General features: G+C 51.2%; 2 protein-coding genes across 2 annotated transcripts; one reads left to right on the top strand and one right to left on the bottom strand.

The window, feature by feature from the left end:
• Positions 1-133: 133 nt before the first annotated feature.
• Positions 134-4,231, top strand: hexim1 (HEXIM P-TEFb complex subunit 1). Its single transcript, XM_027013457.2, has 2 exons — positions 134-2,292; positions 2,534-4,231. Exon 2 carries the CDS (start codon positions 2,550-2,552, stop codon positions 3,585-3,587), a length of 1,038 nt encoding a protein of 345 aa, XP_026869258.2. The 5' UTR covers positions 134-2,292; positions 2,534-2,549; the 3' UTR covers positions 3,588-4,231.
• Positions 4,232-5,056: 825 nt separating this feature from the next.
• arhgap23b (Rho GTPase activating protein 23b) lies at positions 5,057-22,222 on the bottom strand. Its single transcript, XM_035533589.1, is given in 25 exon segments — positions 5,057-6,718; positions 6,830-6,861; positions 7,765-7,858; positions 8,956-8,997; positions 9,105-9,230; positions 9,585-9,674; positions 9,805-9,878; positions 9,969-10,047; positions 10,130-10,282; positions 10,481-10,599; positions 11,354-11,472; positions 11,717-11,778; positions 11,955-12,281; positions 12,495-12,632; positions 12,728-12,767; positions 12,983-13,094; positions 13,732-13,887; positions 14,952-15,144; positions 15,146-16,279; positions 16,689-16,743; positions 16,841-16,919; positions 17,034-17,126; positions 17,214-17,238; positions 18,093-18,275; positions 20,964-22,222. Coding segments are annotated over 25 exon segments (4,509 nt in total). The 5' UTR covers positions 21,162-22,222; the 3' UTR covers positions 5,057-5,932.
• Between the last annotated feature and the right edge of the window lie 201 nt (positions 22,223-22,423).

The following is a 22,423-nucleotide window of genomic DNA, read 5'->3' as shown; positions in this document are numbered from 1 at the left end:
TTTTTGTCACTCTTAACCATCCATTTTAACAATTCATTTTCCCATGGAGGGTTGCTTTTTGTCTAAAGGGGACAAAATGAATGCGTGGACGCACCGGCGTAATGTTTGAGTAGTCTATGCCACTTCTTATCAAGCAAGCCTTAATAATTAGGCCTTTATCTGGTCTAATGTGGGGTCACATACCACAGATGACTTTAATGCAGACTAAAAACAGTAAATAGCTAATGAGCAATGTGGTATAGAGAATATATTTTATATTCTCTAAGTGGCTGTATTCAAGAGACGAGGATCATTGCTGTATTAAACTAACCTAACGAATGCCGTAAATATAATGTGATAGTTAACGCATTACTTACTACATACAGTAAGTATGTAGTTGCATGTGTTTCACGAGTGAGCAAGTTTTAAAGGTTTGCTTTTCTCAATCACATGCTTTTTCGGTGTGTTCGGACGTGTATGGGGGGAGGGGGGGGGACCGCCGGGTTTCCTGCTGTTTTAAAATCCATCCAAAAAAAACCCCCAAACAAACCCAAAAACAAAACAACGCATCTTTAGTCTGTTGTGAACACTGAATATTCTTTTATTCAAAAGCTATTGGATCATTTCCGTTTATCGTCTGCCGTCAACTGGATCGCGCATTGTGCATTTATCTGAGGGAAGTTGCTAGATTATTCAGTTTCTTCACCGCATAAAAATTTCCCTCAAAAATCAGTCATTTTGACCAAACACTGCCGCTGTATGCAGTCCAACTTGGGGTAGCTAGCTTGATAAATAACTAGCGACCCTTACAGCTCAGTCGTTGCTTAGATAAGGGTCCAAAGTTCTTTTACGAATTTAAGGTTAAATTGTTTAGCATGTATTAAATATGTTTCGACCAAAAATGAACAACAGTTTCTTCTTGAGCACCGTGTCCTTTCAAAACAGGCCCTGGCATTCTGTCAGGGTGCAGATGGAGTTAAGCTAACGTTAGCTTAACTTCCCTAGCGAGCGGTGCTTTCTTAGCAAGCCAGGGCTGACTCGGCTTGGCAAACTAGCCGGCAAATAATTCAGTAAAGCCAGGAAAAATGCCAGACCGATGTAGCTGTCCTAAAATGTAGCTATAGCCAGCTATCCTCTGAAACACAAACATGTTACAGCTAGCTGTATAAACCAGCTATGTTAGCTAGTTAGCTTACTAAAAACATAATAGCCCCCTAGCTAGGCTAGCTATCTGTGCCAGCTGGCTGGGTGTCTTGTGGAAGTAGGCACGTTTGGCGTCGGGGCCGTTAGCACTAGTGAATATTCACACGTTCGTGTGAAAAAACGCCGTTATTTTTGAATCTTTATTTCACCATTCTTGACCCGTCTGTCCGGGGGGAGCAGTGTTCGGCTACACGAGCTAGCTAGGTTAGCTAGCGAACAGTATCTTACACCCCTCACACCGAGACAGAAGAGGTACTTTCGATGTTTTGTCTTTTTTTAGGATCGGGGCTTGCAGGTGTTGGTCAGGTTGAGAAATGACGACATGTTTTAATGTACAAGAGCAATCTGCTCGTGGAAATGTGCACATTATTCAACTCCACAAACACACACGTTTCACTCAATGGCTAATCACTACGGTGAAGGAGAACTACTTTGTGGATGAAGCGCGTGTAATCCCACCGAATGCGCAAGGTATGCACGCATTCTCAAAGTGGACGATAATGCCAAAAAAGGATGAAATTATCGTGTACTTTTGTCTGCTATCACCATGGACTAGCAAGGTTTTTCACTTTCTTTAGATAGTTCAAATTAAATGCGAGTAATTATTATATTTGCATTGTAAAGAGAACGTATGTACCCATTATAAAGCTGATGGTAGCGTCCACTAGAGTGACCGGGACAGCTTTCTTTTTGATTGACACGGGAATGTACCAACCAGGATTGTCGTTTAGGGCCGTGAGGCTATAAAAAACTTTTCAACCAATGACGTTCTTGAGTGGGTGTATCTCGAGGGGGACTGAAAACAATCAGTGAATTGTGGGAAATGTAGGTTTAAGTCCGAACCGACTGGTACACGTGAATGACGAAGTGGACTTCAAGTCCCAACAAGCAGGAAAAATCGAGGACGAGCCGCATGCGCCTTTTACGTGGGGGAGGTAATAAATTCACAAGCCACACGCCACTCCGTAGCAGAAGCGAGAAGGAGATGACAGCGGCGTGAAGCACATTCGGCACCGGCGAGAAATCAAGCTGGTTGTAGAGGCACGGAAAGAGTTAACGTTTACAGTCTTAAGTAGCATAACAACTGAAACGGTAGATTTGATATAAACGGTGAGTTTGTTTCCTCATAGATTGTACGAATTGGTTCTTTGTATCAAATTGTGCTGAATAAAATAGTGTTAACGTTAGCCAAGTTCACGTTCAGTTTTCGAAACCCACTCAGTTTTCTAAATGTATGATGCATTGTTTACAATATTTTCTCATGTTGTTTACGTGTTCTCTTTGGCTTTTGAGTAAAAAAAACCAAAACTGCCTTTCATCACTCTGATCACAAAACTTGTATCTCCTTCAGGTGGGAGTGTACAGTTATGGAGCTTATTACAAGTGATGCTAAGCCGGAGGCTGACAGCAGGGGGCGACAAAGAGACGAGAAGCAGAGTGTGATCTCTGAGAAACAAGTGCAGCAGAGTCAGCTGGAGCTCTGTCCCGGACTCGTGTCTGGAGATGCGCACCCGATGTGCCGTGCTCGGGACAGGAGTGATCCCGAACCCAAGGCCGGCGACGCCGCAAGTGACGATGCGCTCCCCGCGGAGAAGGCGTCCGGTAACGAGCAGGACGAGAAGGAAACGCCGGGCAAAAAGCAGTCTGGCTGCACTGGCGCAAGTTCCGAGGGCCTGTCTGACGGCCGCCAGGGCAAGAAGAAACACCGGCGGCGACCCTCCAAAAAGAAGAGGCGCTGGAAGCCGTACTTCAAATTAACTTGGGAAGAGAAGAAGGAGCTGGACGAGCGGGAGACCGAGCGGGCGTCGAGGGTGAGAGCCGAAATGTTTGCCAAAGGTCTCCCCGTCGCCCCATACAACACGACTCAGTTCTTGATGGAAGAGCACGACCGGGAGGAGCCGGATCTCAACACGGAGCTGTGCGGCCGGAGATCCTTCGGGGCGAGCCGGTCGGAGGACACGGCGAGCGAGGAAGACCGTTTTGAGGCGGCGGAGGAGGAGGAGGAGGAGGAAGGCGGCGGCGGCGGCGGCAGCGATGGCATGGGCCGACCGGGCCACGCGGGCGGCGAGTTTCTGCAGAGGGACTTTTCCGAGACCTACGAAAGATATCACGTGGAGACGCTGCAGAATATGTCCAAGCAAGAACTGGTTAAAGAGTACCTGGAGCTGGAGAAGTGCATGTCGCGGTTGGAGGAGGAGAACAACTGGCTACGCCACGTCCGGAGGAGCTCCGACGCCCCGGGCGACGGGGCACAGCGTGTGCGGGAACTGGAGTGCGAGGTGGAGAGACTGAGGGCTCTGAACAGCCAGCTGCTGTGCCGCCATCACGCCGCCGGGGGGGCAGGACTGAACGGCTCCAGAGCAGGGCCTGACACGGGACACGCAGCTGGGGAGGGCGCCCAGTAATGGACATGCTCGCTCCCTGCTTTTACTGTCCGTTGCTCTGATTCGTTGTCTTACTGTAAGCTACGGTAGTTAATGTCATGCTATCTCACCCCCGACATCAAAAGGTAAATTTCCTTACTGCAGTTTTAATATTGAAATATGTGCGGTCCTGCAAATTTAGTCCGTTCGCTGTAATATAGGTTAGTTTTTCCACTCCTAATTGAATTTTCAAAAAGAGAACACTTTGCTTTTTAGTTACGCAAGGAACAGATGTTCAATCTGCACGAGGAAACGTCACATTGTGATAAGTGACGAATGTCTTGGACGAGCGAAAGGCATTTGTAAGTTTACTATAACCTACATGCTGGATGTTTGAACGCTTTTTCAGTACAGGAAACAAGCTTTTGGGTATTTTCTGCTGGTGCAACTGATATTCTGCTTAATGCATGACCAAGGAAAGTATGTAATAAACTGTGTAAAACCGTTATTGGCATTTGTTTTCATCCAAATATATTGTGGATTAAGTTATTTTAAAGTCCAATTGTTTATTCGTGATTTTATAGTGGACAATGTTTTTTTTTGTTTTGTTTTGGGTTTTTTAAAATCTGGCTAATTATATTATTTTAACACTTAGGACCGCTTGTAATAAATCCTACTTTAACTTACCTCCCGGTCATCTCGCATGTTATTACAAATAAAGTTGCATTAACTGGAATGTACAGTCTTCTAGGTGCTCGTGCAATCATGGGTCAGCTACTAGTTGCTTCAGAAGAGCCTAAGAAATGCAGAGTGCAGGGTCCACATGACCTGTACAACTGATATTTTGTGTAGCTCACATCACCTCCCATAAGATCTGATAAACGCATCCCCTCATAGACCTGAAATCGAGCAAAGTTACTGGTACCATTATGGGCTTTGAGGTTCGGATGTCATCATTTGATAATTTAATGATGAGTCTTGAATCCACTATGAGGCGGGTGGGCAGTTCTGTTTCTGCTGCATCTACAGATGTATTTCACTTTGGTTCTGGCACCTTTTTTTTTTTTTTTTTTCCTCTCCTTTTATATTACTGCCCAGCTCAGGCAATGTAATGAAATAAATCTGCTGTCAGCCCAAGCCTCAAGACCAGAGTTTGCTAAATGTGATGGAGTGTAATATCATGCAAATCTAAGAACTTATTTTGCTCTTGGTTATTGCTCTCTCGCTCCATCATAGTGTGTGTGTGTGTAAACTCTATCTTGCATACATTATAAAGTTCATAAAATGCTGCTGCTGGAGAGTATGCAGTTCTGTGAAGTTGTTGGTTGTGGTTTTGGAGTCTAACTTTCCTGCCACACTCCAGGTCTGAGCTAGGACATCCATTTGCTGGGTTTCCATGTTGAATGTTAATACAAGTCTCTTTTGGTGTCATGTTTGAGTCCTTGATGGTGTCCCTTTGAGTCATGCAAAAACACACCAAAAGAAGACTTTTTTTTGTGTAACTAAAGTTAAAAAAAAATCAAAACCAATTTTATATTATGCCATATATATATCATTTGTACACAGAGGTTAACTTAGTGAGACTTTGTACAATTGTTACAAAAATTGGTCCACACAATCACCCATAGAGTGTATGAATGTACATGCACTGGGGCAAAACATAAACACAGGACACATGTTAAGTCATAAGGGGGCACAGGGCTGGCAGTAATTACTGGTCAAACTGGTAACAACGCATCTATAGTGGCTCATCAAGGCCGACATGGGGAGAAGGAACAGGTACTTCAGCTCCAAACACAAAATGCAGCAGATATCCAATGGACATACAAGCGCTTACGGGAAGGTTAGGATGGGACCGGTGCGGTCTGCGCTACCGTCATCTAAGCTCGTAAAGAAAAAGGAAGACTAGATTCGGGGAATGATTTTTTTTTTTTTTTACTGAGCTGCTGACACATGCTAAAGGCGTCTCAGCCGTCTCCCGCACAGGAGCGCTAGAACGCGTTCTGATGAACACCCCACAGCCTCTTCGAAACCATTTCAACAGCGGCCGTGCACCTGAGCATGGCTGTGCTGAATAGGATCAGTGCAAAGTCTTGCTGATATGGAATGAGCATCTCTCAGATACTTTTGGCCTGATGGGCCCTCGTCCTGCTACGGGGTGGGCGGTGCTGGGCATTTATTATACCCCTGCAGGAGAGGCTGAAAGACCCCAAGCCTTTATTGCATGAAATTTGTCTTCAGCGTTCTACGCGTATGCAAGTCATAGCGGAAATGAATTCGTCTGTTGGCGAACCTTTCTTTGGTTTAAGACCGCAAGACCGCCACTTAAAAGGGAACAGGGCATCTGCTGGGGGACTTGTTAATGGTTTAGTGTTCAGGGTGGTCCCTTAGCCCTCTGTAGGAACGCCGCCCACCACCGTGTGGCGCCTCCAGTCTCTCCTCCTGCGGCGCGTCTCTGGGGATGCGTGCCGCCACTGGGCCCCTGACCTCCACAGGTCGTTGGCGGAGGCCAGGAGGTTGGCCTGGACCTGGCCCAACCAGCCCTGCTGCAGGGGGGGCTCCCGGCTGGGAGACATGGCCTGACGCAGCCTTTCCTGCCCTCGCACGAGCGAGGCCTTGACCCGGGCCAGCTCCTCTCCGAGCCGACCGCGCTCCGCGTGCAGGGAACGGGGACGCGCCCTCTCCCCGCGCAACTTCTTCCGTGCCACGGGGTTGGCTTGGCCGAGGCGGTGGGCGAAGGTGGTGCCGTCGCAGGTGGGGCTGGCGGGCCGGCCTGCGGAGCTTTGCCGTGGCCCGGCGTCCACGCCTGCTCGCGCGCTGCCATCTTCCTGCTGGCAAGCCCAGCTTCCCTTTTCTCCCACCTGCTGCTTGGCCTCCTCTTCTGACCCCGTGCCTCCCTCTGCTCCTCCACCCTTCCCGTGCACCTTTTCGGCCTGGCTTCCTCTCTCTGCCTCCCTCTCTCCACCTCCTTCATCCACTTCTGCTCCCGCGCTCTCGCTCAGCCCGCCGTAGTTGCTGGATTTGACCGGCTCGTGCTCCGAGTCTTCGTCGCTGCTGCTGTCAGTGGGGCAGGCGTTCTGGTGCTTCTTTCTCTTCCGGGTCACAGCAGATATGATGGACAGGGGCAGGAAGTCCTTGGCGCTCACATCTTTTTTTGAACTCACGGATCCCTGCTGTAGAGATACGATGAGATTCAAACATCAGTGTGACAGGCTTCCTATGTCACTGTAATAATATGTGGAACTGATAAATACTGAGAAAAAACCCCAAAGAAACAGTGTTACCTTGGATTTAGCTGAGTCGCTGATGGTGGAATCTGTACAGGTAAGGAAAAGGTGAGAATCCTCTACAGATGTACACACAAATGCGTGCTCTGGGGTAAAGGGCCTTTATGTTTTAATGTGCCAAAGAACTGAGGTGCATGCCAGTAATATATATTTGAAGACAAAATAGCAGTAAAGGCATTTATAATCACTGCCCAATGCTGACTGTGAGGATCTCACAGGTTTCTGTTAGTCTACAGGTTATGCTTGACTCTCTGACTTGTGTTCCAGCCGGAGTGTGTTGCGAAGACATTTAGCAGTGGTGTTGCAGGTGGCCGGCTACAACATTTGGAATACTTGCTGCTGAAGGCGTTTTAAGCTTTTAGGGGAAACACACACACGAAGGCTCACTGGCAGGTGGGAGTCCTGCTCCTACTGCAGCGTGCGCTTCACTGGGTCATCTAGCAGAGTGACGCAGGGACGTCCAGAGGAGAGGAAGAGACATGGACAAGAAGGGATAGTTCAGGGCGCGAGTGAAAACGAGGAGAAAACGAGTGCGATAAAGTACAAACAAGCCAGTGAGCTTCAAAGAGAAGGAGAGGAGGGTAGACAGAGTTACTGAGTGAGAAATGGGAGAAACAGGTGAGAAAATGAGAACTAGATATCTGCCTCCTAGAAGGTACCATTAATCCTAACATGGCAGAAATTCCACACACTGCTGCGGGCCAGGGCGATGTCCTTCAAAGAGAGAGCCCTTTTCAATCTTAACTTATGGAAGTGGTGAACGTAATCTCACCTGTGATTACGTTCAGGACCACCTTAAATTGAGGTCGAGTTGCCTCGAGGCAAAAAAATGATTGGTTTGGTTGGCTCAAGCGTAAACACCCATGGTACCCGACGTGAGGCTGACAGGGAATAAGACGAAGGAAATATCCGCCGTGCAGTGGAGGACTTACCTGAGGCCTCCCCGAGCGGGGCAGTCCTGCCGATGTTGGAGAGGAGGTGGTCGATATTTGGGACGCGCTGCTCGTCCTGTTGGTCCTCAGGGGTCTGAAGAACAGGGAGAGACTCTGAATGGAGACTTTGGAGTACGGCTGAACGATTAGAGAAAAGAACCTAATTGCATTTTGGGGTTTTTGGGGTGTTTTTTGGTGACCAATAACCTCCAGGTGTTTACATATAAGCCTGCATGTTTTGAGTATGTCAAAATAATTACAAAATAATTACAAAACCACTTTGTTTTCACGTGAAAGGAATATGATACTTTGCTATTACTTTTGATTTAAACAGCACAATTTAAGCGTTAATACACTTACTGTCTAGATAGAACAAATAAATAAAGCTTAGAATAAAAGCCAAATCCTGTAAAACATTTGTGTTAATATGGTCAACAATGTACACTTAAAATGACAGATCTTATAACTTTAAAGTGTCACTGGAACATGATATAGCAGTGTGGTAAATTCTAAGAGTGCCCAATGTTTTGTAATCTAAAGTCTGCGTGTATGACTTGGTCATGGCTGGCGTAGTGTAGGGGCCGAGCTCTGGCCGCTAGCTGTTTCAGCTACGTGTCCGTTTAAAGGGCCTCCACTGTCATGTGGTGCCACCAAGGCGTCTGCAGACACACACGCGGGAACTGGTGAGGAGATTTTCCAAATCAGGCAACACGAAGCACACACGCGTGCAGGAGCATGTTCCTCCGGCGTTATTTGTGCTTCTAAGCTAATCTCAGTATCAGCATGGTAGACAACCTGTAATAATGTCTCATTATAAGAGTCATCTAAAAACTTCCTTGGTTAAATCTGGCTTTTTACACAATGCTCCTTAACACAGTGGTAATATGTAAGGAGGAAGTATTTGGCTAAGATGGTCCCAGGTCAGTGTAAAAGGAGCCCAGTCAACCCAGTCTGTGGTATTTATCGTGCCAGAACAGACCTTAGACCTGTTTAAAGCGGGATATCAGATTCACTCATTATCAGTGTGAAGTGTGCGGTGCATAAAAAGGAATCCCAGCTTTAATCTGGTGCAATTCCTGAGCTCGGCGCCCCAGGAGATCCGACCGGTTTCACCAGTGCGACGCCTGTGTCGTTTTCCCAAAGGCCAACATCCTGTCCACATAAACACAGCAAACATGAGGCTCCCGGTACCTTCTCGTCCTTGTCCGCTTCCTCGCTGAAGAACCAATCGTACTGCAAGGAATAGAGAGGAGGGATGAGGTTTGGATACACGTCCTCGGCCCGCAAACCAAACAGACACAAAGCGGGGCGGAGACGGAGCAAAAGCCAAAAGGGCTCACGTGCTGAATGAGCGTCTCCACGATCTTGTAGCGGTCGGGCATGTGCGTGACCATGGCCGTCATGTTGTCCTCCGAGGTGCGCACCAGCGTGGGGCCAAAGACCAGGGCGAGGTTTCTGGGCTCCATCTAAACGAAGCGTAAGAGGAGGAGGAGGGATCACAGAAAGCCAGGGCTGGCCCCAGTGCATGCTGGGATGCAGGATGCCAGAGTTTGGTCAATTAAACATCCGCTCAATGAGAAAGGGGCTTTGGCGTGAAGGTCTCCGTGTCGACCTTTTGGAAAGGGCCGGTGTGTAAGGCAGACATCTAGATTCTGAGCGGTGTTGCACTGGAATTTTGAAAAGTGTGAAACATGCAGAATGAATCCTGACCATGCTTACACGCTGAAGAGAGAAAACTGATTCTAGATGTTTAGAAATATTTGATTTGCTGGTGTTGCCTTGACATGCCCGTTAATCCTGCGGAGGTCCGGACACCATACCTTATTCTTCTCCGCATGGTCTGCCACTCTCTTAAGGTGGCCAACCAGAAATTTAAGGGTGTGGTAGTGATGATCAGGCAAGTCATGAACCTTTGAGAAAGTCAGTGAGAAAGTACAACTTCAGCAGGAAAACAAATCTACCAAGAATTCAGCATCATTGTTATTGATCAAGGCTAACGAACAAAATCGAACAGTTCAGCAAGTGAGTATGGCAACGTACCAGCTTCCTCATGGTCTTGAGCCGATCCCCTGCATCCTCTAAGCGGTTAGCCTCGATGAAATCGTTGTATTTGTCTGCAAGCAGGAGGCAGCAGTGAGCATCGCGACACCCTCACAGCCACTACCAGACACCACGTGACCGTTACGAGAAGGGAACAAACCCACCGTCGGTGAAAAGAGGTTCTGGAAGCTTCCTGAAGAAAGACTTGAGGAGACTGCTGATGACGTTCAGGTCCTGCCACCTCTGTGGGGACAAAGTTGTGCGTGAGCGAGCGGTGCCCCGTCTACCCCGACTCTGTCTCCCTGTCTGTGTCTCTGCCTCTCACCTCCTCCGTGGTGTTGATGTCCATGCCCTTGTTGAGCTGCTCCTGCAGTGTACACACCATGGCGTTGTTCCCCGGCACCCGGTAGATGCCCGTGTACTCCAGGCCGATCCCCTCCACCAGGCTGCAGCAGATCTCCACGATCAGGGGGACAAACTGCGGTAGACCGGACACGCAGACGACAATGCGCCGTCAAACCCGGCAGCACATGACCGCGTTATCCGCCGTTTCTGGGTTTTTAATGATCCCTTCCTGACAGAGCGGCTTGCCCGAGCTCCTCACAACTAAGGTTTTGCCCGTTCCACAGTGCCACTTAATCAATACCCACACGTTCTTCGCTCCGCCATGACTGACCTTATTATTGGCCCCTGGTGGGCAGTCCTCCAGTCGCACCCCGAAGGCTTTAGGGCCCGCCTTCTTCCCCTTCTTCATGATGTTGATGCTCCACGGAGCCTTGGGGGCACTGCTTGCTTCTAATGGAGTCCGAGAGAGAGAGAGAGAGAGAGAGAGAGAGAGAGAGCAGGGAGAGAGGTCAAGGTTCTCCAATGTCTCTGCTAGTCTCGTCATTACTTCACTCGGTTAATGGGACGGGACCCTGTGTGGAAGGGGCAGCGGCAGGCATCTATAAAAAGAGACGGTGTTCCGAACCACTTTCAGAGCGGTGGCGCTGACCCGGAATCGGCTGTAATGACGGAGCGCGCAGGCGACCCTGAAACTCTGCTCCTGCTCTCTCGCTTGACGTGTGGAGCACTGGTTCCCTCTGCTATGCCCTGCTTCACTGGCTAAAAGGCTGCACTACCCTGCAAAGACGCGACCCTGCGTCGTGACTCACAGAAGGGTTTTCTGAAGGGGTTTTTTGGAGCATGCAGACGCCCTTTTGTGTGTGAGCAGAGCTTTGCGTCAACAGAATGCAGATTAGCTAGCCACTAGTCCCGGTGGTGGGTCATAAAACCCAAATGATACCCTTCCAGAACCAGAACCAGTGTGCAAACAGACTGGCTCAGCCTGAGTACGGCTGTCAGAAGAGGTGCAGCGCTACAAACATTAATCTGACCCATCCGGGTAACTCCCTGCAACATAGTGTGAGATTTTTTTCCTGGATACTGCCCCCTAGTGTACATTCTGACGTTACGCTCAGGTTTGTCGGCTGATGCGTACACCGACGTCTGGGTACGACAGCCGCGCGTGTCGGCGGACACACAGAAGTGCGATCTAGGCAGGACCGACCCTTGCCGTCTGTCCTGAGCGCGCGGTTGGCTCCCGGGGCACTGTCGGTCCTGGACAGGAGGAAAGGCTGCACTATACGGTGGAGTCGAGGCGACGTGTCTGGCTTGTTCCCTGTCGGGCTGTTGAGGACACAAAACAGACACACAGCAATATAACATGATGTGTTTGATATAATCTGGCACTGTAATATTTCCAAGCATCTATATATATATATATATATATATATATATATATATATATACAGTCAGTATTATTTCTGCGGCATGTGATAATTTAATCATTTTTGTTGAACTAAAACACAACATGGTCTACTCTCAGTTATTAAATATTTTCAAAATAGAAATGAGTGTGAAGAAAAGGTACCTTTGTTTCCTGTAGTCATTCAGTTTCTTATTGATGAGGGCCTGTCTGGAGAATCCCAGCTCCTGTAAAATACATTAAACACGACCTTTAGTCGCAGATAAACCTCCAGACAGGAGAAGAAACAGTTTGATTCCACAGGAGACACAGAAACTCAGTGAGTTTGAACTGCATTTACAGACGGAGTGCTGGACATGTCCATGCAACCCTTAGCCCCGCCCACACGCGGCCCCTGCCTGACCTCGCTGTCAGTCTTGCTGTTCTCACGGATCACCCGGATCCAGCTGAGCATGTCGTCGCGGTCCTCGGCCTGCAGCAGGTACTCGCAGAAGTCCTGCGTGGTGAGGCGCAGCGCGTGCTTGCGCTTGGTCTCGCTGTACGCGATGTCGATCAGGCAGCCGCGGATGCTGATTGGCTGCTCGTCCTCCCCCTGCCCACTGCCGGACCCGCGCCCCAGCGTCCCAGCCCCGTGGAGCACGGCCTCCCGCTTGTCCTTGTAGAGGAAGAGTGAATGGGTGCGCAGCACGGAGAAGGCACGTTTCCACGGCCGCATGGCTCCGCCCACCTTCTGTGCAGGACAGAGAAGGGAGACCCTGGATTTGCTGCGCTGCACTCAGGTCGTCCTCGCTGCGCTTGGGTGAGCGTGAACGCTGCCTTGCTCACCAGTGGCTCTGACTTAGTCTCACAAGCTTAAACGAACCTCCCCAAACACCCCCGACCTTTCACCCCTGAGCCAGCCTGGCTACAGGCCACAGCGAGGCTGGGGCAGTACGGCTCTCACCTTGCCCTTCTCGGTGAGGATCTGTTTGTAGTGCAGCCAGCCCTCCTTCCTGACGTCTGTCAGCGTGATGCTGCCCAGCTCCGAGGTGGAGTGGCGTTTGGAGCGGGCGTCCTCCGCCGCTCGGAGGCTCTCCAGCGACTGAACACACACATGGCATCAATTACACACACAGGGCTGATGGTCGGTACAAGAACGTGAATTCATACAACGTGGAAGAGGTCGGACAGCCTTACCCCGTCTGTGAAGAAGCTTTTGACTCTTTTCGGTAATCTCCTGAGGGAAGAAGAAAGCAGAAGTGTGAAATAAGAAGCCAATTGCTCTTTGAAGATCACTCATTTACGTTCGGCGTGACGTTTAAGATGCACTGACTTTGTGCGGTGAGTCGCCAAATGCACGCAGAGCGCAATGTGCGTCTAGAACGCGGCTCACGCCCGTGTGGAGAAGGCAGCAGAAACAGTGGTGGAACACAAGCGAGGGAGTGCACTCACGACAACACGCGGCCCTCCTCCCGGAATACGTTCAGACCCTCGTCACATGACTTAGAACGCTCGGTGGTCACGGCCAGCAGGTATGAGGAGCGCCGGCTGTTCTTCATGTTGCCTGGGAGACGGGAGGGCCCGCGGGAGACAGGGAAACGCACAAATGAGATGTCGCCAACAATCACAGCGACGGAGGAGACAGGGAAAAATGAAAAAGCAGACACCGCGAGTGATTAAAGACGTTTTAGCCAGTCGTGTGTGGCTGGCAGGCTACAACTTACCAGGTGTGAGTAACATTAGCCAGTGTTTGACTGCAACGGCGAGCAGTGCGAGATGGAAGAAACAGATGATGGATGTTAGAGCAGGAACAGGAAATGGAAAGGAACAGGACAGGACAGGTTCAGACGTGCAGCCGGAAACGCCGCATTCCCTCCGAACGGACCCGGCGACGTGGTGTGGATGGGGGCAGACTTACAGGCTAACGGACCGTGCTAAACGCTGAGGCTGACGCCATGGCGATGTGGTGGGACGCAGGGAGATGGACTAGAAGAGAGCGGGGCCAGGGGTTGAGGACTGCGAGTGAAGCCAAGATGGCAAGATGATGGTGGGTGAGATGATGATGGGTGACACAGTGACAGAAACAAAGAGCTGTCAGCAGAGGATCGGGCAGGGTGAGAGAGAGAGAGAGAGAGAGAGAGAGAGAGAGAGAGGGAGAGCTGCAGCCAGACAGGGCGGTAGGTTTGGGGGGGCGCACTCACTGCCGTCCGTGTCGAGGAGGCGGGTGAGTGGGGAGGCGAGGGGAGAGGAGCCTGGGAGGCCGGCGAGGGCGGGCACTTGGCACGGGCCGCCGGACACCACGGCAGAGGCGGGCACGTGCTGGGTGAGAAGGTCCACACTGGGGCTGGTGGGCTCGTCTGCAGGGAAGGGGTCAGAGTTACGGGCGTGAGGGGATCTGGAGGTGATGGGGGTGATGGAAGGGTAGAGAACAAGGCACCATCCCTCCCGCTGGGTTACTTGGCCTGACAAACACCGAACACCAAACGGTGCGTTAGGCACAAGCGTTCGCGTACACAGTACTCGATTAGGTGGAGTGGAACTGCAGAGCGTCCTGCACCATTATACTGAATGATGGCAACGGTAAACACCGCTTTGGCCTCAAAATGTCCTTTTCTATGCAATTAGTTAAAACATTTTATGAACGGCTGTCTTTAACTGCCCCAAAGGTATACGGAAACGTCAGCATCAGTTTTAGAATCTGTTAGTAAATGGAGATTTAGGGAGAAAGGTCACAGGCATTTTTCAGGTGGTACAGACCAGGCGTGAGACAACCCCCCCAGCTCGGTCACGTCAAACGTACTCAAAGTAAAAGTGTAAAAGTGACTGTACGACCATCCTGAGCTACACTGGAGATGCTGGATTCCGCACTTCTCACAGATTACCTGCTCCGTTTTGAAAGACTATCGATGGCCACCAGCTGTACAAAGCTTTACTTTGCAGTGCTTAAATCATCAGAGGAGACCACAGCATATACTCAATGTGCCAAATGTACACGAGAATACTGAACCCACTGACTGGTCAAAGATCAGAGACTTACACTGACTTACACCCATAGCCTTTTATACTGACTGTGATCGTTAGGTTTGATGAAAAAGGAGGCTGTTCACAAAATCAAATAAGATCCTCCCCACTTTGGAATGACCTCATGAGTACTAAAAAAGTTTAAAAGTTTGTAGTGTGAGCTTTGATTTGCTGAAAAGATCTGAAAAGATTTCAGTACATATTCAGAAGTGTATATATGCTTTATATAAATTAAACTCAGTGACTGAACCTGCACCTGTAAAGTGAGTACAGTCACCTTATTCACTGTATCTATCGTTTCATTGTCTAGTTTAAAGTACAGATATGCATTTCCACAGTTAAGAGTATAGCGGACACTCTCGAACAAGCCATAGTTCAGCTCTCTATAGCTCTCACTGACCTATGAATGGAATAGAGGCCAGGGAGTTGTGCTCCAGCGGCAGGCTCTGCGGGTGAGCATCTTCCGCCCGCGCGGCAGGGGCCGAGGCCACGGCAGGCTCGGGGAGGTGGCGTGCGACGTGGGTGGGTCTGCCGGACGGGGGCTTTTGCCTGAGGAGGACCTCCTGTGCGTGAGGAGCGGGGTCCACCCCCCCCCTCCAGCTCCCTCTCGCCTCCGGAGCTCGTCTTCACCGAGTCCTCGGTGACAGAGGACGGGGGCAGAGGGGAGGCCTCCGGGGCCAAAGAGGGTGCGCTGTCCGAGGGGCTGGCTTTGGGCGTGGGCGTCCAGCCGAGGTGGGCGTGGGCGTAGGAGGCATCCCTGAAGGAGTGCGCCTGCTGCATGAGGTGGCCGGCCTTGCGGCAGAAGGACGGGCTGTAGCTGCAGTAGCCCACTGTCTGGTCGTCTGCGGCCCGGGCGGGGAGCCGTCTGGGTTGCGCCGTCATCTGAGGGTGGAGGTCCGCCTGCTTCCGGGTGAGGCCGGAGCCCTGCCCCGCTTGTGGCGCCGCCGGGGAAACGGCGCCGCGCTCCTGGGCGGGGCCGGGCCGTTCCTCTGCCCGGCCCGCGGGGCCCCCCTGCTGGGGCCACACCTGTTTCCCGTAGCGGGTCGAGACCAGAGCCGCCTGGCCCAGCGACTCCAGCGAGCAGCCATAGCCCTGTTCGTGCCCCGCGTAGGCGGCCAGCAGGTTCTCTGAGCAGGAGCGGCCGGACGGTGGCCCCCACGCGGTGGCCCAGTTCGCCCCTGCGCCTCCTCCGTAGTGGTGGAGGAGCGTCTCCTGAGAGGCGCTGTGGGGCCAGGCTGCGTGCCCCGCCTCCGGCAGCCGCTCCTGAGAGCCTCCGTGCTGGCGGTGGGTAGCGGCCAGACCCGCGCCCCCCGCCGCCTGGCTGTGGTACCAATCGGCCAGCGCCTGGTGGCATAGTCTGTTGCGCGCCTGTCCGTTCTTGCGGGGGTGGGGCAGCGAGGCCGAGGCAATGGCCGCGTTGTGGTTGGCGAAGTGGAAGTCCAGCGGGCTGACGGCTATGCCCGCTGAGGAAGAGGAGCGGGCGCGGTGGTGGCCCGGAGCACCGCGGCCCGGCCCGTCCGAGCGCCGGCCTGCGTCCCCGGGGCCGTCCTCTGCTGCGTGGCCCTCTGAAGGCCTGCAGTTCAGGTTGTCGGGGGGGCCGAGGGTCTGAGCCGCCGCAGCAGGGGTGGGCTTGCTGCGCGAGTAGCAGATGGGAGGAGGTTCCGGAAGGTTCTCGGCCACCCCTGTGTACGGCTCATTGCCTTTAAGATAGGCGTCCTGTGAGTACGCCTGTGAGAAAGAGGGAGAAACAGATGAGCAGAAAGATGAAAAGCGAAGGCTTGAAGAAGCACAGGAAGGGCGCGAAGAGCTCCATGTACAGGCACACATCGCCAGGCAGGGCCCCGACCCTCAGTCGCTCGAGTGGCATTCAGTCCGAATTGTAAGTTGCTTTGGATAAAAGCGTCAGCTAAATGCCATAAATGTAAATACTCCACGAGTAACGTGAGTGCACATGGACGACACATGCCAACATGCCAACTAAAATCTTAAGAATAAAATAGTATAACAAAATTTTACGAAGCAATGCGCTCCGAAGACAAATTTCCACGCTGTGAGGAATTTCAAACAATTGTGCTGGGCACGCAGAAGAGGAAGAGGAGGGGAGGACGAAGAGTGGAAAGGTCATACTCACACTTACCAGCTGGAGCACGTCCTCGTCTTTAGGCATGATTGACAGCTCTAGCACGCTCGCACTGCACACAGAGACGTAGACGGGATGAGCTGCGGACAGACGCGCCTGTGCCGCCGCTGTTGTGTGTGTGTGCGGAGACCGTGCCTGTGTCTGCTCACCTGCTTTGGATCAGCGCTATGACCTGAGTGTAGGTTTTGCCCAGGACATTCTCTCCGTTCACCTTCACCAGCCTGTCCCCTACGAGCCACAGGACACACACACACCCCCACGGACAAACGTGCACGCTTAGCGGAAACAAACTACGCAAACTCCTGACATTCTGTGCGACACGAGAGCTCCGTTTTCTGTTACCTGTGCAAAGCCCAGCTTGGTGGGCAGGACCCTTCTCCCTCACACTCTTTACAAATATGGTGTCCATGGGCTCCAGACGGCCCCTCTGATTCGCTGAGCAAAAGAGCACAGACATATTAGCAGAGAACCACACACATTCACACACTAACCAAAAATGTTCTCTGGATAAAGTCACTTTACCTTTTCCATTTCCATTTTCCTCATCCTGGAGAGAGAGAGAGAGAGAGAGAGAGAGAGAGAGAGAGAGAGAGAGAGAGAGAGAGAGAGAGAGAGAGAGAGAGAGAGAGAGAGAGAGAGAACTATAATAAATTAGCGTAATACAGCCTTTCAACCACCAGAGGGAGCCACCCGTCATCAAAACAACTGTAGTCAGTATTGCGCTGGAGACCAGTCCACAGTAATGACTGGGTTAGTAACAGCAATACAACAATGTGAACATTCAGGCACATATATGCACGCGCACACGCACACACACACACACACACACACACACACACACACACACACACACACACACACACACAAGGTGATCAGGGTTACACCTAAACCCTTATATCCACAAGACACACACACACACACACACAGAGCTGAGTGGACAGTTTGGCTGTAACCTGCTGTGCTTTGCTGACATGGCTCATTCCTGACACATGCTGACCAAAGCAGGGGGCTTTAGACCCAGAGTGCCTGGGCGTCGGCTCGACCCGCCCCCAGCCCGCGGAGCCCACGCGAGGGCCTCGGCACCGGACGTTGCTTCGGCTTAAAGTCACATGAGCGTCTGACAGTCTGAAGCCCTACTGCTGCTGAGAGTGAGGTCAGAGGTCTGCAGATTAAAGGGCCTGGGCATTGGGGCACTCTGGAGGGGAGCCTGTATACACGATACCGCTCTCAGGCTAGACGCTGCACTGGCACGCTGCTGTGTAGAAGTGGCCATGCGCGAAGCAAAACAACTGGAATTTTAGAGTCACACTGAGATGCACACAGTCACTGAGCAATATGTGTGTAAGTGTTCTACGGGAGTGTGTTCTTCACACACTCTCGCGCATGTCCTGAAGCGCTTACCTTCAGAGAGGAGTGGAAGGCAGACTCTGGCGGGTACACGATGAAGTGTCTCAGCGTGAAGCCAAAGCCCTGGGTGTTCTTCTGCACGACCACGGTGCGAGGCCCCTTCCACGCCACGCCCTCCGCAGACGCCGGGTGAGCGCTCTCATTGGACGACGGAACCTCATCTCTTTGCTCTTTTGCCTGCGATGGAGAATGCGGCATGGAGACCACGGTATGAAATGGTGACCCAAAAAAAGAAAGAAAGAAAAACCGCCCCCCAGTTCCTCAGTGAGGCGCAGCAGTGCTAATCCTGGAGGTGTCGTCTGTCAGATATCCTGTCTGTGTGGATGACTCAGTCGTGGCTGCCAGTACCGCCATGCCCATTCACAAAACCTGGTGTGGAGATAAAGTTTGGGTCCAGTACATCGGAGCTGTTACAGTAATCTCCACCCGGCACAACAACCCACACCCTACTGCCACCACCACCCCACACTGCAGTGAGGAATGTCTCAGGAATGTCTATTTTAAACGTAGATGCTATAATCAACCACCACATGGGACTTACCAACAATGGCAGAGGGTAAAAGTAAGCACAGAGGTTCCTGAGCCGGAACACGGGAGCGTTAAAGCACACCGCGCTCGCACATGCTCGCACTCACACACGGGCAGAAAGGGTGTGAACAAAGTTCACGTTGGGAGCACGGGGACGACGACGCTGGACCGTTAAATTCCGAAAATATCTTTTACTCAGCAGAAGACATGGACGCACGTGACAGGCAGGCCATTGATTGGGTCTTTTGTGATGGGCGCGTTCTGACTTGGCTTCCAGTATTGCTTCCCCATTGTCCCGGAAAGATTAAAACCAGTATCCCCTTTCGAGAACTGTTGTTGCAAACGCTAACGTGTTTTTGGAGATGCTGCGTTGTAAAAGACACGAGAGGTTGAGTGCTTTCATGAACTTTCACTAAGACGTGCCACGAGGTTTAAGATGCGTCTGACGAACCGACGGCCAGTCCGTGAGTTCTCTCCACCAGATGAGCCCCGTGGCTGAGGCAGGCAGCAGCAGGTGTCGCGGCAGGCAGCGGCTGGCGTTTTTCCTGACGCACCCGCACCCACCCTCTTCCTGTTCTCCTGGGCTCCTGTCCACGCCGGCGCACACCGGCGTTCCATCCTCATGTGCCCTGCGCCTTGCTGCGCCACCGAAAAACAACAGGAAGTGGAAACGTTGACGCAGGAAGTGCGGTACCACCCTCAGCCGGTCATTATAGGGAATCCTCCACATCTAAAAATACTAGTGTCTAATGTGGGAGTGCTGAAGGCTTTCTACTGTACGGATAAGTGAATCTCATAAAAACACCTCCACGACATGTTCCTGGTCTCCAGTGTTTCCTGCTGCTTGAGATTCCCTGAAAAACTTGACTGTCCAGCTGTGATGTCATTGACCCTGAGACATAAGCTATGCAATTCTACCAAAAGGAACTTAATGCAGTTGTCCAAAAAATAAATAAATACTTTTTTTTTTTTAAAGCGAGAGTGTTTCTGGGGAAGAAATATAAAGTACTCTAAGAATACAAGGTCATATAAGACTGTGAAAAGAGGCTGGGAGGATGTGAGGGTAGGAGTGTAGGAATCTGGGCAATGCCTTATATGCTCGGGGCAGGTTCAGACACCCGAGCTGGAGACAATGGATGACACAAAGACAGAAGAATGAGGGGGTAGTGGGGTAGGTGAGAGTGAGAGAGAGAGAGAGAGAGAGAGAGAGAGAGAGAGAGAGAGAGAGGAGCAGGGAGAGTGATGCAAGTGCTGTGTTGATATGACAGGATTCCTCTCTGGATTCCAGCACTAGACATGCCGCACTGTGCCGAGGGTAAATACGCACACACACCAGTGCGAGATTCCAGGTTACCAGCTCGCTTACACACAAGCTTGGGGATCAGGTGTCATTGCACACACACACACACACACACACACACACACACACACAATACAGCAATTTATTTAAACTCCCAACTGCCCTATAAAAGATAGTGTCTCACTTAATTAAAACTATTGGGCTGCTTTAACGGTGTTGTTAAACTTAATCGGTTTGCCTCTAAACTGTCAGATTATAATATTACAGATCACCATCTTACACTACAGTATACAGCACGTCAATCCTAAACGTCTTACCTAAGCCCTTCTGCCTGTGGCTGAGCTCACTCATCTCTGCTCAGGAAGGCCAGTGAAGGGACGGGCAACGCGGGCCACGTCCGTGACTCTCGCGTGGTAACGATTATGCCACCAGCACGCAAACCCAGTCCCCACAGACCCTCCGATCAGCCCTCACGGAGCCCACGGGTCGGACGAGAGGCTGACGTGAGAGCGCGCCCGCGGCACCGCTACCCACCTCACCGGCCCCCATGTTCCCAATAAACTACCGAGAACCTGAAACAGGCTGGGGAGCACTGGGAAAAAGACCAAAAACAAAAGACTAGCAAGCAGCCTGAAAAGAAGATTTTCAAAAAGGAGATCTACTGTAGAATTCAAGGTTAAAGTTGGAAAGACAAGAGACATAAAATGTGACACTGTCAAACCTGATCTTCAGTAGTAGGGCCATCACTGGATTACAGCCTATACATGTATACCAACTCAAAAAAATCCAGATATAATCAAAGTGCTTTAAAATATGTTATTGATCACTATTGTATAGAGATAATCAATCAGTATTCAGCACTGGAATACATTTTGAAAGCAAATGACCTTAAGTGCCCCTGGCCCTCTTGCAGAGAGACAGAGATCAGTGCAGGATACGTTGTTTCTTTACCTTCAGTGATAAAAGCGCACACTGAAAGAGATAAACCATGGAAATCTCTACTTTTCATCCTCTAGTGAAGCTAGCTGACATCTTACCCTGCAGAGATACCGGTGCATCATGTCCCTGTAGGGGACCTGTACCAGGGTGGGCCGGACTTGCGTATTCCTCAGGGCCGTCAGCCATATGCAGCGTGGCTCGGGGTCGCTGCAGTCCACGCCCACCGGGAACTCAAAGCTCCACTCCTTAACGGCTGGAGCCGGGGCCCCGGAGCCCGGGCGCCTTGATGCTAGCATGCCTGCGTTAGCTCGTCACCGCCGAGGGGCTGGGACACAACCAGGTCAGATGTTCACGGCAGCCACGCCCACAAAAAACCTTTGCTTGGATGTAAGCGCCTTGCACAAATAGTAACTTCCTGACTTACTACAGAAGCGGGAGCTATGCAAAAACTCATCTGGCTGGTCCCATCACCAAGGCGATCATGTCTAAATAGTCCTACTGATTCATTGGTGCGTAGATCCCACCGGTCCCACCAATCTCTGGGTTTTCCTGGATTTTGCAAGATCGTAGAGGCATTCTAGTGTGCCCCATCTTTGGTGATCTCTACCATTTTGGACCTCATAATGGCTTTGGGAACTTCCTCCTAGGTACGTCAGACTTAGGTGGCGGTCATTTGGTCCAGTCAGTGCTGAAGGAACCGCTCACTTGTCTGCGTGGAGTTGCCAAGAATCAGGGCATCGCTGTCGTTGCTACTGGTCCTCAGCTTGCCCTGTCTGCCACCCATATAAATCCATCAGTGGGTTTATGTGGTAATGAGGAAATGCGTTTTTTCCCTGACATAGTCCATCCACCTCCCCTGCAAGGTTTTTTGTTCTCACAAACAGCACCCTCCAGTGATCACAGAGTCACGCATCCAATCAGACATCCAACTTTAATTTTGGCGAACATTAATTTTCCAGCAAGCTCAGTGGACTCTTTGTTGCCTTTAGTGCGACACTTCTATGCTGCTTCCTTCCGTGATCAGCTGACGAGTTCCACAGTCAGCCCAAAGCTGCTGAACACACTGTAACTGTTCACCAAAACGATCTAAAGACTGAGACCACAGCACCTTTTCTGGGGCTCCTCTAATCTGCCTCATCATGAGCGAAAAGCCAGTCGATACTGAACACCAAACAGGATCCATTCTGTGGAAAAGTAACATTTCCTGGAATGGTTCATACCACGACTAGCCCCACTACCCCGGAGTCTCCAGGCAATGTCTTCTTCCAGTGCTCAGGAACCAAATGTTGCACACAGCACGAGCCCCAGCTGACACCCTGGTGCAAACACTGTCGTTTGGGTGGCTGGGACTTCCCCCACCACTGCCGGCCATCCCTCTAACCCCATCCCTCTCTCCGCCTCTCCACCGCACTGCTCTCGTTCTGTTACTCTGTCGTTCTTCAGCCCAGTTGAGCCTGCTGGTGGCATGATGAGCTGCTCTTTTCATGCACTCATGTTGTGTTGTGCTCTCTCTCTCTCTCTCTCTCTCTCTCGCTCTCACTCTCGTTCGCCCGCTCTT

Source organism: Electrophorus electricus, chromosome 14, assembly GCF_013358815.1.
Source record: "Electrophorus electricus isolate fEleEle1 chromosome 14, fEleEle1.pri, whole genome shotgun sequence".
Lineage (NCBI taxonomy): Eukaryota > Metazoa > Chordata > Actinopteri > Gymnotiformes > Gymnotidae > Electrophorus > Electrophorus electricus.
This window is presented reverse-complemented; position numbering and strand designations above follow the sequence as displayed.

What these genes read in the sequence shown, in the direction of transcription:
- hexim1 (XM_027013457.2), top strand. Translation starts at nt 2,550, where the DNA reads ATGGAGCTTATTACAAGTGATGCTAAGCCGGAGGCTGACAGCAGGGGG.